General features: G+C 51.8%; 5 protein-coding genes across 5 annotated transcripts; 3 read left to right on the top strand and 2 right to left on the bottom strand.

Annotated features, from left to right (window-relative positions):
* Positions 1-140: 140 nt before the first annotated feature.
* HMPREF1120_00991 (uncharacterized protein) lies at positions 141-982 on the bottom strand (the record flags this gene model as incomplete). The annotated part of the gene is made up of 2 exons (XM_009154996.1): positions 141-498; positions 576-982. 2 exons carry the CDS (start codon positions 980-982, stop codon positions 141-143), a joined length of 765 nt encoding a protein of 254 aa, XP_009153244.1.
* A 2,644-nt stretch (positions 983-3,626) lies between these two features.
* On the top strand, positions 3,627-7,452 carry HMPREF1120_00990 (uncharacterized protein). Its single transcript, XM_009154995.1, has 3 exons — positions 3,627-4,149; positions 4,204-6,597; positions 6,654-7,452. The coding sequence occupies exons 1-3, from the start codon at positions 3,866-3,868 to the stop codon at positions 6,766-6,768; spliced, it is 2,793 nt and encodes a 930-aa protein (XP_009153243.1). The 5' UTR covers positions 3,627-3,865; the 3' UTR covers positions 6,769-7,452.
* Positions 7,453-7,814: 362 nt separating this feature from the next.
* Positions 7,815-10,352, top strand: HMPREF1120_00988 (uncharacterized protein). The gene has a single exon (XM_009154993.1). It carries the CDS (start codon positions 8,349-8,351, stop codon positions 8,901-8,903), a length of 555 nt encoding a protein of 184 aa, XP_009153241.1. The 5' UTR covers positions 7,815-8,348; the 3' UTR covers positions 8,904-10,352.
* On the bottom strand, positions 9,329-10,243 carry HMPREF1120_00989 (GPN-loop GTPase 3 like protein; the record flags this gene model as incomplete). The annotated part of the gene is made up of 1 exon (XM_009154994.1): positions 9,329-10,243. One exon carries the CDS (start codon positions 10,241-10,243, stop codon positions 9,329-9,331), a length of 915 nt encoding a protein of 304 aa, XP_009153242.1.
* A 979-nt stretch (positions 10,353-11,331) lies between the features above and the next one.
* HMPREF1120_00987 (S-adenosylmethionine synthase) lies at positions 11,332-13,842 on the top strand. Its single transcript, XM_009154992.1, has 3 exons — positions 11,332-11,902; positions 11,961-12,046; positions 12,121-13,842. Exons 1-3 carry the CDS (start codon positions 11,811-11,813, stop codon positions 13,119-13,121), a joined length of 1,179 nt encoding a protein of 392 aa, XP_009153240.1. The 5' UTR covers positions 11,332-11,810; the 3' UTR covers positions 13,122-13,842.
* Positions 13,843-13,882: the final 40 nt, after the last annotated feature.

The following is a 13,882-nucleotide window of genomic DNA, read 5'->3' as shown; positions in this document are numbered from 1 at the left end:
GTGGTGCGTAATTAGTAGGTAATCTGTCCTATTCTATTCGTACAAGCGCGGCTTCAAAGCAACCTTTGATCCTCTTCGTAACATTCCGAGAAAATTCATTACCCCGTCCTCTGGGATGCATCATGCATTCATTCATTCCCTCACTTTGATCCATCAATAATCCCCACCGTCTTCCCACTATACGGGCTCTCGTAAGTCTCGAGATCAGCAGCGATCAAATCGGCATTCTGTTCCAGCGTGGTCTCATAGCGAGGGGCATTCATCGCGCACACAATCGGCTTGCCGATTAACGGGATATACCCCAGCCAAGAACGTTTCCAGTTCGGCGGAGTCATGGCATTGGCGACCGCTTTCCCGCGCGAAAGTCGAGTGGGGACATTGATGTCTGAAGACTCGGGGACCATGGTGCTGGGACAGAGCATCGACCAGTCGATTGAGTTGGGCGGGAGAAATTTGAGCAAGCGGAAGTTTTGACGGTGCTCGAGATAGATGGGGACACTAGAAGGACTTTCTGTTAGCCTCCTGGCTATTCTCCGGGGTAGCTGGATAGGTATTCTGGGATGATCTGTACTTACTAATTTGACAACATCGTCTCTGAACCAGGATAATACAACACTCCCAAACCGGCCATGAACCAGGCTCTCAAGGGTCGTTGTCGTTCTTGTCCTGCTTGTCGTACTGCTTCGACGACGGAGCGGAATATCGCGGGCAGTTCGCTTTTGGCCCATGGAGCCAAGGCGGCGAGACCGGCTGTGTTGACGACGGCGTCGCATTGGTTGTCTAGGATGGCGCGTTTGATGGATGCTGTGTCTGTGGCATTGCCTTGGATCACGGTGATGCGGGAGTAGATCGACTCTGGGAGGAGAGATTGGAGTTTGGTCTGTGATCGGACGTAGGCGACCACGCTGTGGCCGTGGGTGAGGAGCGCGGCGACGAGGCGGAGGCCTAGGTTGCCGGTTGCGCCGATGACGAGGACTTTCATGGTTAAAAGTTGGTGTTGGTGTTGGTGTTGGGCCAGGAGATTGTGGTGATAGACTCGGAGTAGACGAGAATGGATTGGTGTAGAGGATTTCTGTCACTGTTGTGATGCACTCACTCGTTTTGCTTGTTTTGATCCATTTCCATCGACCTACCTGGATGCATGGGCATGTATATATAATATTTGAGTTTCTGTTCTGGCTTCAGCGAGCACCAGAAGCGGCTCAATTGATACAACATCGTACAAGGTGTACAATGGCCGGATTCGAAAAGAACGTCGGAGGGGCTGTTACTAGAAGTAGACTAGCGTCGCATCTTTTACAGCCTAATAGCATATTTCACGTATTTTACACCACTTGGCGCAAAAATGACCAATAGTTATTGGGCTAAAAGTACCGCTTATACCGTATTGTAATGTGGCTAGTGCAATTAGTTGCCAAAGAGGCCAATCAGCAGTCCTCAATACCCCCACCGACGTTAATTTCTAATCCGGCCGTTGTAGGTCGGTCGGAGTCGAATTACCCCGCGCCCGGCCAATGATGACGCAGCAAGCCTGGATCTCTGGCACCCGCTCCTCGTGTGCATTAATTCCTCCGGCCCAATAATGTCGCGGTGGGCCTGATCGACAACGCTCGCGGTTTTGACATTATTGGTCCAAGGAGGATCTTTCTTCCCGAACGCCTAACCACCCGTGTACAGTTGTATGTTGATGACCTGCTGCTAGAGTCGTGTCCAGGTTGATGTCGTCGTCAAGTGCTGCTACTGCTGGACAAGTCGTCGGTCTTCGGGTAGGAAGATCAGCCGCGTCCAAATTCCCTGACTGATACATTGTTCTCAAAAGATGACTGTACGTTTGTCATCTCGCTTGGAGGGGTTTTGTATCACTTTGGGCGAGGTGCAGTACACTTGTTTGGCTCATGCCAATCGCGCAGTGCCAACCGCTAGCCTTGAGATGCCAGTGCTCAGACAATAAGGTACATAGGTACCTAGGTACCGTACGGCTCCATTCGACGTACATGTTGACGAGGCTGCGTCTGCCAAGATGGTAAGGGGACCGCAGCCTTGCAGTGTCATTAAGGGGCCCCCACAGGCGGATTGAACGATCCCTGGCCACAGTTGTCCACCTTTGCAAGGCTGTTATCATTGTAGTGGTCCGATTCCGTGTAGCAGCGCTGACTTCAATTGCCGATTAGAACAGTATGACCAACGCTCTCGCCAGGCCACGGAAGCATGCTGTTGGTATGGCTTTATAATTGCGTCGGGAAGCCTCGGTGGCGCCGCCGGGACCATTCTGTATCTCTCCCGGTCAGAAAACGACTATCACACGGTGTGCTGGGCCCTAAGCTGCCGTTGCCATCTCCCTCACAACATCCCCGCGGATGCAGCAGTGGCTGAAGCGAGCCAACACGAGAGACTTCCCTAGTAATGAGTGCAGATGAAGTCTTTGTCCAGTCTACCAATCAGAAGTCCCGATGCGGGCGAAGACAACCGGTATCATCGTATTCAATAATGGTTGTTACCTAGGTAGGGTTTCAATCACCCATGAACCGTGGTCGTCAACTTCAAATGGTCAGAATACAGGAGGATTACATAATCCATGTCCCTAGCCCACCAAATTATGATGCGAGCTCGGCAGTGGGTCGCTAGAACCGTTTGGCTCAGGGGCAACCGAAAACGGAAGTTTCCCCTGCCAAGAGCGCCGGTTTCAAGCTCACGTCCACACTGCAGGCTGCACGCGCTCATCACTGGCACAAAGTTGGAGCTGTACAACTGTACGAGGCCTCTCACATGGCAATAGGCGGTGCTAATGATAACACGCCGGTAGTATCAGAACAAGCTTGAAGTACTGTACCTTGATGCATGCTATGGCAATCAGGCACAGCGGCCACTGTAGCCAGGACCCCTGTCGGCAACCCGTACCACACAGCTTGCCTCCGACGGACTGGAAATGAAGGATTGTTGTAGAAGCAGCCGAGGAGCGGCGAATCAAAACCGATAGCAAGCCCAAATGCATGGGAGAGCCACAGATAAAAAGAACAATGGCAGCAGTCGGATTCACATCGTGATGGTTTCATCATGAACCCAAGAGCACATAGAAGGCTGTCATCATCAATCAAAAGAGGCTGGGCCTCTCGGATACACTCTCTTTGTCTCGGATGAACTTTAATTGTCTGTCGCGTCTTTGTCTGGCCGACCACGCTCGTGGGGGTCTCCATCATGGTTCAGTAGCCTGGTCTTGGACAGCTATGTCGCAAATCCAAAATGCACCCCTATACGCCATGTTACTTCAAGGCTGCGGGATGCCACCGCGCGGACGGCTGCAGCTGTCTCGGTCGAGCATTGAACACTTGGGGAGTCAGGCTCTGCATATTCGCAACCACCACCGAACACAACCTCAGATAGTAGAACACTTGCGATGAAATGGACAATCACAAAACTACAAAGTGATGATCCAAATAATCTCGCTAGCCCACCTAGCCCACCGCTCGTGATGAAGCAGAATTCCGCTTGTAGATTCCTGGGCTCAGTGGCCGGTAGCCGCCCGATGGAGAGGTCTACAATGGTCGAGGTTAATCTGCGGCTGATCCAATGAGCTCGAACCCGCAGATACCAAACTAACCTGAATCTGATCTGCGACAACTTAGCGACCAACTCCTACTCTCGTCTAAAACTCCCTCGACTTATCCCGACCACTACTGTTACAACCACTCCGAGACTTTCCTCTCCACAAGCAACAAGCTATCTGTTGGTGGCTGATCTGCGTGCCAGAGCCTGAGAGAGACTCTGGTGCGAAACATGTCGCTATTCTAGACGGGCGTCAAAGCGTCAACTCTCGATCTGTTCGCATCCACACTGCACCAGCAGGCCCCCCAATCCCGCTACGATCATGATGGACGACAATGCACACCCTGCTGCCAGCTTCGGCTCCAGCCCGCCTCCTCCGCCTCCTAAACAGTCTTCAACTGTTCGACGTATCTCCTCTCTATCTGCAGCCTTGAAGCCTCTCTCTCCAGCCTTTCCCGTCCGTCGAAAACCTCTCCCTGTCAACGCCGCCCCTGTCGTCCAGTCCCCCGGAACACTGTCGTCTCAACGGTCGTTCCAGAATACACACGCTTCTCTGGACCACGAAGCGCGTACGGACGTCCGACCTACAGCTGACTTGACAGCAGAGTAAGCATGACTCTCGCGGGACCCTACCGAGGTCTATGCTGACCCTCCTCTTAGGACAAAAAACACGACCTCCTCAACGCCGCCGCGTACACATCTTGATGACGATACACTAGCACGAACGACCACGACAGGATCCTTGCCTCCATCGAAAGGTAGTAAGAAGACCAGAAGAAAGTCCAATGCTTCGTCAGTAGAAGGCGTGGCTGTTGAGGAGGACATGGGGTTAAAACCCGGCTCGAGGCCGCCGCCAGTGCGGACGGATTCGAACTCCTCGGCGCGGTCGTTGACCGTCAATGACACGAAGAAACCTCACACGCCCGGAAGCAAGTTCACCTCCTTCTTTACACGCAAACCCGTGGCCTCCCCTAGCGCCGAATCGTCGGTAACAGATATTTCGGACCGGAAATCCCCTTTACCGTCGCCATATGGCGACTCACCGAATTCTTACTCACAGTCTCCCTCGGGCTTCCATTTCGGGGCCTCCCTACGCAGGACCCCAACATCCCAACATTCGCAAGACTCAATCGACTTTGATGGCGGTCCCTTACCTCAATCGACGCCGGTTGGCGACGCGAATACCAAGGTTGTCCAGCTGGAAGCAGAACTTCGCGAGATCAGCACCGAACTTGCAAATTCAATCAGGCGAGAGATGGACTTGGAAGATTTGGTGGATCGACTACAATCTGAAGGCCCAGGCCTTACCAGGGAGATGGATCGGACGAGCGACTACTTCTCCGATTCGGGCACCAGTTCCATCCGACCATCTACCAGTGAAGGTAATACCAAGGAAGAAGTACAAAGGATCAAGCGGGAGGCGGAACAACTGCGAGCACAACTAAAAGTAGAGATGTCACAGAAATGGCAAAACGAGAGGTCAAGCCGGCAGGCGTTGGAATCTCATATCTCGATTCTGGAACAAAAGCTTTCACATTCACGCCGAGAGAACAATCTATCGGCCGACATTTCGGCCAAAGCCAAGGAGCTGGAAGTCGCCTTGGACGATGCAAAGAGGCGTCTGGTCGAGGAGAGGCAGACCAAGGAGAATTTTGAGGATCTGTTGACTGCTCTTCGAGTCGAGTTGGAACAGCATCGAAACGAACGTGACAACCTACGAGATGAGGTTGTGCCTCAACTACGATCGCAAATTGCTGGCCTTGAGTCCAGCTTGGCCGAGGTGCAGAGTCTGAGAGATGAGAATGCAGCCCTCCATGCCGCCCGCACATTAAACACGCAGTTTCAATCGATTGCTGAAGAAGGTGGGATGGTAGAATCTCCTACCAGCCCCTTTCCTGGCCGCAGCACGGGCCTACAGAGATCCAACACCATCCACATGAACAGGTCGTCTACCCGAGCCCCGAACAATCGATCAAACTCGTTGTCGAGGTCGAATTCGATAGTCAACCGCGCTGTACCGGAAAATCAACAGTCTCTTGCTGATCAACTAAAGGACGTCATGGAGCAACGCAATGCGTTGCACTCCACTGTCAAGTATCTGCTGAGAAGGCAGGAGGCTCAACGACGACAATACGAAAAACGACTAAAGCTCGCAGAAGCCGAACGAGACCGGGCCAACTCCATTCACAGCGCCAAAAAGGGAGGCTACGAACGGGAGGTGCGGAAACTCCGCTCAGAAATCAATGTACTACGCAAAAGGACCGATGATGCCCTGGAGCAGAAGTGGCAATGTGAGAAGGGTTTGTCGGGGTTGAAGATGGACCTTGATCGAAGCAAGCAAGAAACTGCCAGCTTGAAAACTCTTCTACAATCCCGTGATGAAACAGCGCCCGAGGTATTATCGTCTTCTCTTGAACAAGCATTGCAGCAGCTACAGCAACAGCGAGAACAAGCCCGGCATCAGGAGTCTGCTGGGCTTCTAAACGACCAGGAACTGGCGACAGAACTGGAACGGTCCGCAAAACGGTCGGAAGCGTTGGCTGTGCAGGTGAGAAAGCAGGTACAGGCGAACGCGGATCTGAGAAATCGGCTGAAGGAGGCTGCCGAAAATGGTGAAGCCAACCAACAAGCCTCTGCGGAACAGATCAACGAATTACAAGCGAAACTTCGCAAACTTGAGGATGTCATCACCGTGGCACAAATGCAATCCGAAACAGCCGTCATGAAGCATGAAGAGGAAGTGCGAGTTCTCCGAGCCAGCCATAACGTTCAGCTTATGCGGACGCAGTCTGGCAGGAAGAATCCCGCTCTTTTGGCGCCTACTCCCGGGTCTCCTCTATCGCCCATGTTTGTCAATTCCAAGAAAAGCCCTCGACTCGATCAGACCAGTACCGGGCCAGGAGTGGCTCTTCAACATGCCCTGAAGACCGAATATTTGGAAAACAAAGTGGCCGACCTAGAAAAGGCTTTGGCAGAGGCAGAAAAGGAGATGGAAGAAGTGGTTGGAAGAATGAATTCCGCTCAAATCGGCGCGGCTGAGCTGGAGTCAGAAAGGTAGGCCAAAGATAGACCTCTGGTGTTCTGAATCATACTAATATGTCATGTTACAGAGACGAAGCGCTACGCCAAACGCGCAGACTTGAAGCCGCCATAGCCGCCGAACGGGAGAAAGTGCAGGCCCTCCTCGATCAGGACTATACATCCGATTACCCTTCCGACTATTAATGGGTTTCAGATCCCAATCTCATCTAATGGCCTCAGTCGACTTTAAAGGGTCATAATGCTGATCCGGCCACTTTCTACCACTACACTATCTTACTATTACTATTGCTGTTGATAATTGTTACTATACCCATTTTTTGAAAGACTTGTATTTGGCGACAGGGTTACAAGGGCACCTCGATACTTGGTCGAAACGCGGTGTATGACTCAGGAGGGTTCTTGACAAAGTTTCATCGTGGGGATTTTGGGTCAAGCATTACTGTGGGCAGGGGCTTTTTAATTCACCCAGCAATGTCTGTGGGCCAGGCAGCAATACCACCACAGTTTCAAAGGGGCCGCTGCGGAGTTCAGGTTTGAGGTTGGTTCGGAGATTTGACTGGCTTGGATATCCATGGCACAGAATGTGTCTATAGGACTGGCAAGCAGAGACGATGGTCATGCCAGTGGTTCAAAACTCGAATGAAGATGAGGGCATTGACAAAAGGTTAGGGAAAGACACGTCCCTGGGATGGATGACAGGCTTATACACCATTGTTTGATCTTGCCAAAGAAGGATCAATGAACAGCACCTCAGTGGTTAATACTTGAATCCGTTCACTCGAGCCTGAACTTGAACTGAATGCCAGCATCTGTTTGCATGTTGGTGTTAGCTTTGGAATGTATGCCTCTGCATACCACCTACAGTAGATGTCCGTTTGGCCGACCAAGGCTATTTCGACTGCTCGACTGCTCGACTGCTCGCCTGCTCGCCTGCTCGTAGAGGCCATTCTACCACCGGAAGTCCTTCGCAATACTGAAGTAGTATGCCATGGTGCCAATAATAAAGCGCGGACGGACTCTATCCACGTTTGGCTTGATGACAATGTTGGTATTAATTAGTAGATCTACAGTAAGATCGTCCACCACTCCCCTCTGTCCCTCCTCCACCTTTATGGCCCACTCACTGTTAACAAGAACAGTGTCAACAGTGACGACGAACAGAAGTCTAATACGAGTTTGATGGGAGCAATTCTAACAATTCTCATAACCGGTCGAACCCAACATGAGAAACAATTAATAAAAGCTCTAACGTGAAGCAAACACGCCAAACTTGAACCCAGACAAATCGTCATTGTTGTGGAGGCGTTCAACTCCAACAGTATCCAAATAATATATGCCTGCGCCCACTTCACAGTAACTTTTGACAATCAACTTCACTGTCCATTTCCTTATTTCCCTCGCTGCCTGTTCACTTTTTCTCCGTCTTCCTCTTCCTTCATCCCACCTGTGCAATACCCACAAGCAAGGCAAAGCAGCGCGCTTTTGTTTCTGCCGCCATCGCATCTTTGCAGACAAACCTAAGCCGGCAGAAACGATTGAGGACTCGAGACAAGAAGTGATCAACAATCAATCAATCAGTAATTCGCCCACACTCTCGCCCGCATTCTCACCCTCGCACAGTAGTCCAGTCGCGCAGTGCAGCACAGTGACAAGAAGGAGGCGAAGACCAAAGACCCAAAAATGCGAACAACCTAAACCACGCACCACTCCACACCACACCACCACATTCCCTACAACGACCGTCATCAACAACGCGACTCAAGATGCCACCACCTCCACCTCCTCCGGTCTCACTAGACCTCACCACCCTAACGACCCTCTACGAAACCTACATCCACCCTCTCCTCCCCGCCCCAATCCAAGCCATAATCCTCCCCATCATCACAACCGTCACAGCGCTCACCAACACCCTCGCAACATGTCTGGCCGCCGCGTCGAACGGCGACATGGTTTCTCTCCTCGCATTTCTGGCGATCTTGTACTTTTCGCTCCGGATCGCAGATTACATCCGGCGCAGTGTGTTTGGGTGGATTTGGTTTTTTGTGAAAGTGGGATTGGTGTTGGCGGTGGTCAATGCCGTTGTGTGGGTTAATAGGTATGGCGTTGAGAGGGCGTGGGGGGAGGTGGAGTGGATTTTGGGCATGGTATGGGATTACGTTGGTGGAAACAACGGCAGTACCGGTCAGGCTTACGGTGGTTATGGTGGTGGTATATTCCAAGGAGGCCGTGGCTTTCCTGGTGGTAACAATAATGCCCAGGCTGGAGGAAGAGCGCAGGTGCCTTTTGGGAAAGGAAGAAATCAAAATCCATGGAGTTGAATGAATTGGATTTCAGTTTCTGGACGTGTACGACCAGACACAAATGATGTGGAATTACGAGCAGCAGTCAATCACAATGGACATTGCAATTGCCACTGGCAGACTAAACGGCTGAGGGAACGATGGATGCAGATATTCCGGTCAACAGAATTGTCCAGGCTTGTTTAAATAAATCACAAAGCAGGGTCAAAACGAGCCACCCAGGGCATCTTGGTACGGCCCTCTACAGTGTCGAGCACAACAAACTCTGGCAAGCAAGTGATGAACATAAAAAAAGTAAAGTACTGCACTCAAATACAGTCACATTGCATCCTGTCCATGGTATCTGTGAAACACACTGCCAGCACCTCCAACGCCGACGCTCGAAGCAAGAAACCAAACCACATGGCATTACCGATGCTTGACCAAATTGCCAGACAGTCAGCTCAATCCTCCTCTTCCCAATATGGGGTCGAATCTTCCGGCTCCACCTCTCTGGTATCTTTGGGTTCCTGCGCTTCGTGAAACTGGATGGCATTGTCGATATAGCTCAGGATATCTCCCACACTCTCCTCGTCGTTCACGTCCAGCTGCAGAAAAGATACCATACTAAAATCATCAATCAGCCTCGCCACGGCACGGTTGAGGCGTTTGAACGAATCCCCGCTCATGACCTGATCGACTTCATGTGGGTCGCGCACATCGACTGTGTGTACATGTTCGCCCGCGATTTCGCCTCGTCCGGTGTCTTCCTCGTCGAGGAGGTTGGCTTCGGGATCGACGAAACGCTTCAATTCCTTCTTGGGAACCTGGTCCTTGACCAGATCCATCTTGGACAAAATGTTGATATGCGGTAATTCTATCATGATCATGGCGCTCATGGCCGAGAGAGTGCCCGCGAAAAATTTGGCCTTGTCAACCACAAAGGTCGCCTCTAGCAGATATGCTGCGCACAGACTGATGTTCAATGGGCCCATTCTTGACAGATACCTCACCAGCTCGGGCAGTAGAGGAATATGGGTGTAGAGTTCGATTTGGCCGGGTAGATCGAAGATGATGAGGTATTCTTCCGACAGAGGCTCGATGGCAGCGGAAAGGAAATCGAGGTTTTGGAGCAGGAATTCGAAGCAGAAGATTAAGCCGCCGTTGGGGCCGAGTGACATCTCTTCCATCACATCTTCTAGCGAGATCAAGTCTTTGATATCCAGATCTGGCTGGTAGGCAAAGTCGTTGGCAGCCGGATCGAGATTGACGTAGAAACATGACCGACGGCTATGCTGGAGATGTTGAATGAGGGCGGTACAGAAGGTCGTCTTGCCGGCGCCCGCTGGGCCCATGACCAGACAGCCGAATTTGGACATGGTGATGACACAGTAGGTATAGGTAGGGAGTTACGCTGCGTGAGGTCGAGGGACGAAGTCAATGGGATGAAGCTGAATAGCGAGGTGAACTCGAGAGTATGAAATCTTGAAGCATTCGTTTTGCCTGCGCCCCGCGCCGCCTAAGTGTTCTGCAGATGGTGTTCACCCCAGACAATTCTACGAGACTTTTTCTGTGTAAAAGAGAAGAACTGACACCCGCCTGTGCAACTATGCGAGAATATCCAAGGGCTCTGTATCTGTTGCTGACCCTTGTGGTATCATGAGGATCTGGTCATTCGTGTTTGGCAACAAAATCTGTACTTTGACGTTGGAATTGTCACCGCCCACCGAATTCTGCCACCGCCTTTTAGCTGGGCCAATCACAACGCATCGGCGGTGACGACGGAGACTTTTTGCGAGAGCCGCAAATGTCCAATAGAATGGTTTTAGTCGAGGCCTTTCGGGGACAATTGTCGATTTGTGATTGCGATTGTGAGATCGCACGATCTCGCAGAGTAACAAACCGCCAGCAGGGTCAGGGTCAGGGATCTGGGGAAAGGTCTTACTAGTCAGACTAGGCCTCATCAGAGGTGACAATCACGAAAGGTACCAGATAGGTACAGCCGTTGTAGAGTAGTGATTGTCAATGATTGTCGATTGATGAGATGATTGTCGGCCAGGAGATGGGACAAGCCCGAGAAGCCATCCCTTGTCCTTGCTGCTCCACTCCGATCAAGGTGGACACCTAATCGATTCAATAAAATGTAAAAGAGCAAACAAAATGGGCTGTGACGAAGAGCATTGAGGTACAACTGTATGGAAAGAAGGAAGCCGCATGGGGCCACCGAGCACGCCCATTTGTTGATTGCTCCGCGGTAAGCTAGTAGTACTCGCAGCCATATTGTCTAGAGCAGCAATTTGGCAGGACATGGCATGCCAGTGGTTGGGAGCAGCATCTCGGGGACCAACACTTGGACAACGGCAGAGTTGTGGAGTTTTGACGGCCGGTGGGTTGGTGGGTTGTAGAGGCCACGTTGAGCCTGGAATGAGATGCGTGCACAGTGCCTGCGCCTGCGCCTGCGCCTAATCAGGGCTTTGCGGGCTGTCTTCGCCCCTCCGGGCCTTATTGGGGGTCGCCGGCAGCCGGGCACTTTTTATTGACCAGGGTCCCTGCGGTAGGAACTCTCGACGACTGCCGATGCCGATAACGACATCGCTGGCAGTTCTTTTTTGATTCCGAGCCTCTCAAACTTCTTCTCCTCATCAACCCCCCGAATTTTTTTCCTGGCCCTATTCTTCTACAACTCCCCTTCCCACTCCCAGTCTGCGTCTCCCTTCTCACAAACAGGCCACCTACTGTCCCTCGCCACCGGCTTCGCTGTCTGGCTATCGTCAATTTCCGAGTTTTTGAGCTTGGATTAGACCGTGCCTGAGATAAAGCGCCCCGCGGCGGTCACCTCTTTTCACCTCAATCGCACCGATTCTGACCCTCCTCCGGTACAAATATTTGCGACTGAAACTCGCCTTCCTACTTCAACCCTTCCTTTAAGCAATCAAATCCTTCAAGATGCCTGCTGCTGTCAACGGTCTCGCTAAAAGAGACGAGACTTTCCTCTTCACATCCGAGTCGGTCGGTGAGGGTCATCCAGACAAGATCGCGTAAGTCTCCGACGTGCCCCAAACAATACCGAATGTATCTCTGACCACCAGATTACAGCGATCAAGTGTCGGACGCCATCCTCGATGCCTGTCTGAAGGAGGACCCTCTGTCCAAGGTCGCTTGCGAAACGGCCACCAAGACTGGTGTGTATACGGGCCCGCAACCGCAGGCTGCCGCGGAGTTTGTTGTAGCAGCCCCACTAACTCGGCGATTCTAGGTATGATCATGGTGTTTGGTGAAATCACCACCAAAGCACATCTCGACTACCAGCGGATCGTCCGAAACACCATCAAGGACATCGGCTACGACCACTCCGACAAGGGCTTCGACTACAAGACCTGCAACGTGCTCGTTGCCATTGAAGAACAGTCCCCCGATATCGCTCAAGGTCTGCACTATGAGGAGGCATTGGAAAAACTCGGTGCCGGTGACCAGGGTATCATGTTCGGCTATGCTACGGACGAAACCCCTGAACTTCTGCCATTGACCATCCAGCTCGCTCACAGACTCAACGCTGCCATGACCAACGCCCGCAAGTCCGGCGAAATCCCGTGGCTGAGACCCGACACCAAGACCCAAGTCACCGTTGAATACCGTCATGATGGCGGTGCGGTCGTGCCTCTGAGAGTGGACACTGTTGTCGTTTCGGCGCAGCACGCCGAGACCATCACCACCGAGGAGCTGCGAAAGGAGATCAAGGAGAAGATCATCAAGAAGGTCATCCCTGCCAAGTACCTCGACGACAAGACCATCTACCACATTCAACCTTCTGGACTGTTCATCATCGGTGGCCCTCAGGGTGACGCCGGTCTCACCGGCCGTAAGATCATTGTCGACACCTACGGTGGCTGGGGCGCCCACGGAGGTGGTGCTTTCTCCGGCAAGGATTATAGCAAAGTCGATCGATCGGCAGCATACCTTGCTCGATGGATCGCAAAGTCTCTTGTTACAGCCGGTCTGGCCCGTCGCTGCCTGGTCCAACTGTCCTATGCCATTGGTGTTGCTGAGCCTCTGTCCCTGTTCGTTGAAACCTACGGCACCAGCGACAAGAGCAGCCACGAGCTTGTCGAGATCATCAAGAAGAACTTCGACCTCCGACCTGGTGTTATTGTCAAGGAGCTCAACCTGATCAACCCGATCTACTGCAAGACCGCCAAGAACGGCCACTTCTCCGACCAGAGCTTCCCATGGGAGCAACCGAAGAAGTTGGAGCTTTAGTGGCCCTCCCGCTTCTCTTACGATTCATCATATTAAAAGAATGACGGGCAAGGCATGATTACGAACTGAGACCAATCGTATCAGGAGCCTTCTTTGATTGGACACGAAACTTCGAAGAGGAATGGAATGGGATAGAGGGCTCAGCTTGGGCGTGGGGTTGTTCATTGGCGCGACGTGACGAGGAATCTGACACCTTCCCAGTTTCAACAGACTTGGGTGGTGGTCCGATTTTCTGTGTTGGTGCCTCGAATCATTGTTCTTGTTTGCCATGCATCTTCGCCTCCTCACCTCGTCCAGCAGAGGATTGAGTGGGATAGATCTTTTCTTATTCAACGAAAAGGAACGAAGAGTGTGCTCTCGGAAATGGATCTCCGTTTTTCAATGTGGCCATGACAAAGGGCTTATGGCGAGATATGGGCTGGGAGCCGGGTGTGAGTTGTTTGGACTTTTTTTCGCAAAGCAAAACTTTAAAAGAGAAGAAGAAATCATCGGAGCGCGGGATACAGTCGTGACGATATTCAACATGTTATGATACCCCTCCTGCGCGCGCAAAAAGATTTTTTTTAAAACACCATATATATACCTATACTATACATAGGCCTCGCTTGACTTGACTTTGAACATTTCAACTTGAATGAGATGTCATGCGTGGCTCGTGTCTTCTATTTTGTCTCGCGAGAGACAGACCGGCGTTATTATTCCACTTTGGCTTTACAACACCTCTTCTCTCTCTCTCTCACACACTTTCTCACATACAACTA

The sequence above is a fragment of the Exophiala dermatitidis genome (assembly GCF_000230625.1).
Source record: "Exophiala dermatitidis NIH/UT8656 unplaced genomic scaffold supercont1.1, whole genome shotgun sequence".
NCBI lineage: Eukaryota > Fungi > Ascomycota > Eurotiomycetes > Chaetothyriales > Herpotrichiellaceae > Exophiala > Exophiala dermatitidis.
This window is presented reverse-complemented; position numbering and strand designations above follow the sequence as displayed.

What these genes read in the sequence shown, in the direction of transcription:
- HMPREF1120_00990 (XM_009154995.1), top strand. Translation starts at nt 3,866, where the DNA reads ATGATGGACGACAATGCACACCCTGCTGCCAGCTTCGGCTCCAGCCCG. An exon ending in ACAGCTGACTTGACAGCAGA is followed by an intron (nt 4,150 to 4,203) that starts GTAAGCATGACT and finishes CCCTCCTCTTAG; the next exon opens with GACAAAAAACACGACCTCCT. An exon ending in GCTGAGCTGGAGTCAGAAAG is followed by an intron (nt 6,598 to 6,653) that starts GTAGGCCAAAGA and finishes GTCATGTTACAG; the next exon opens with AGACGAAGCGCTACGCCAAA.
- HMPREF1120_00987 (XM_009154992.1), top strand. Translation starts at nt 11,811, where the DNA reads ATGCCTGCTGCTGTCAACGGTCTCGCTAAAAGAGACGAGACTTTCCTC. An exon ending in GGTCATCCAGACAAGATCGC is followed by an intron (nt 11,903 to 11,960) that starts GTAAGTCTCCGA and finishes ACCAGATTACAG; the next exon opens with CGATCAAGTGTCGGACGCCA. An exon ending in CGAAACGGCCACCAAGACTG is followed by an intron (nt 12,047 to 12,120) that starts GTGTGTATACGG and finishes CGGCGATTCTAG; the next exon opens with GTATGATCATGGTGTTTGGT.
- HMPREF1120_00988 (XM_009154993.1), top strand. Translation starts at nt 8,349, where the DNA reads ATGCCACCACCTCCACCTCCTCCGGTCTCACTAGACCTCACCACCCTA.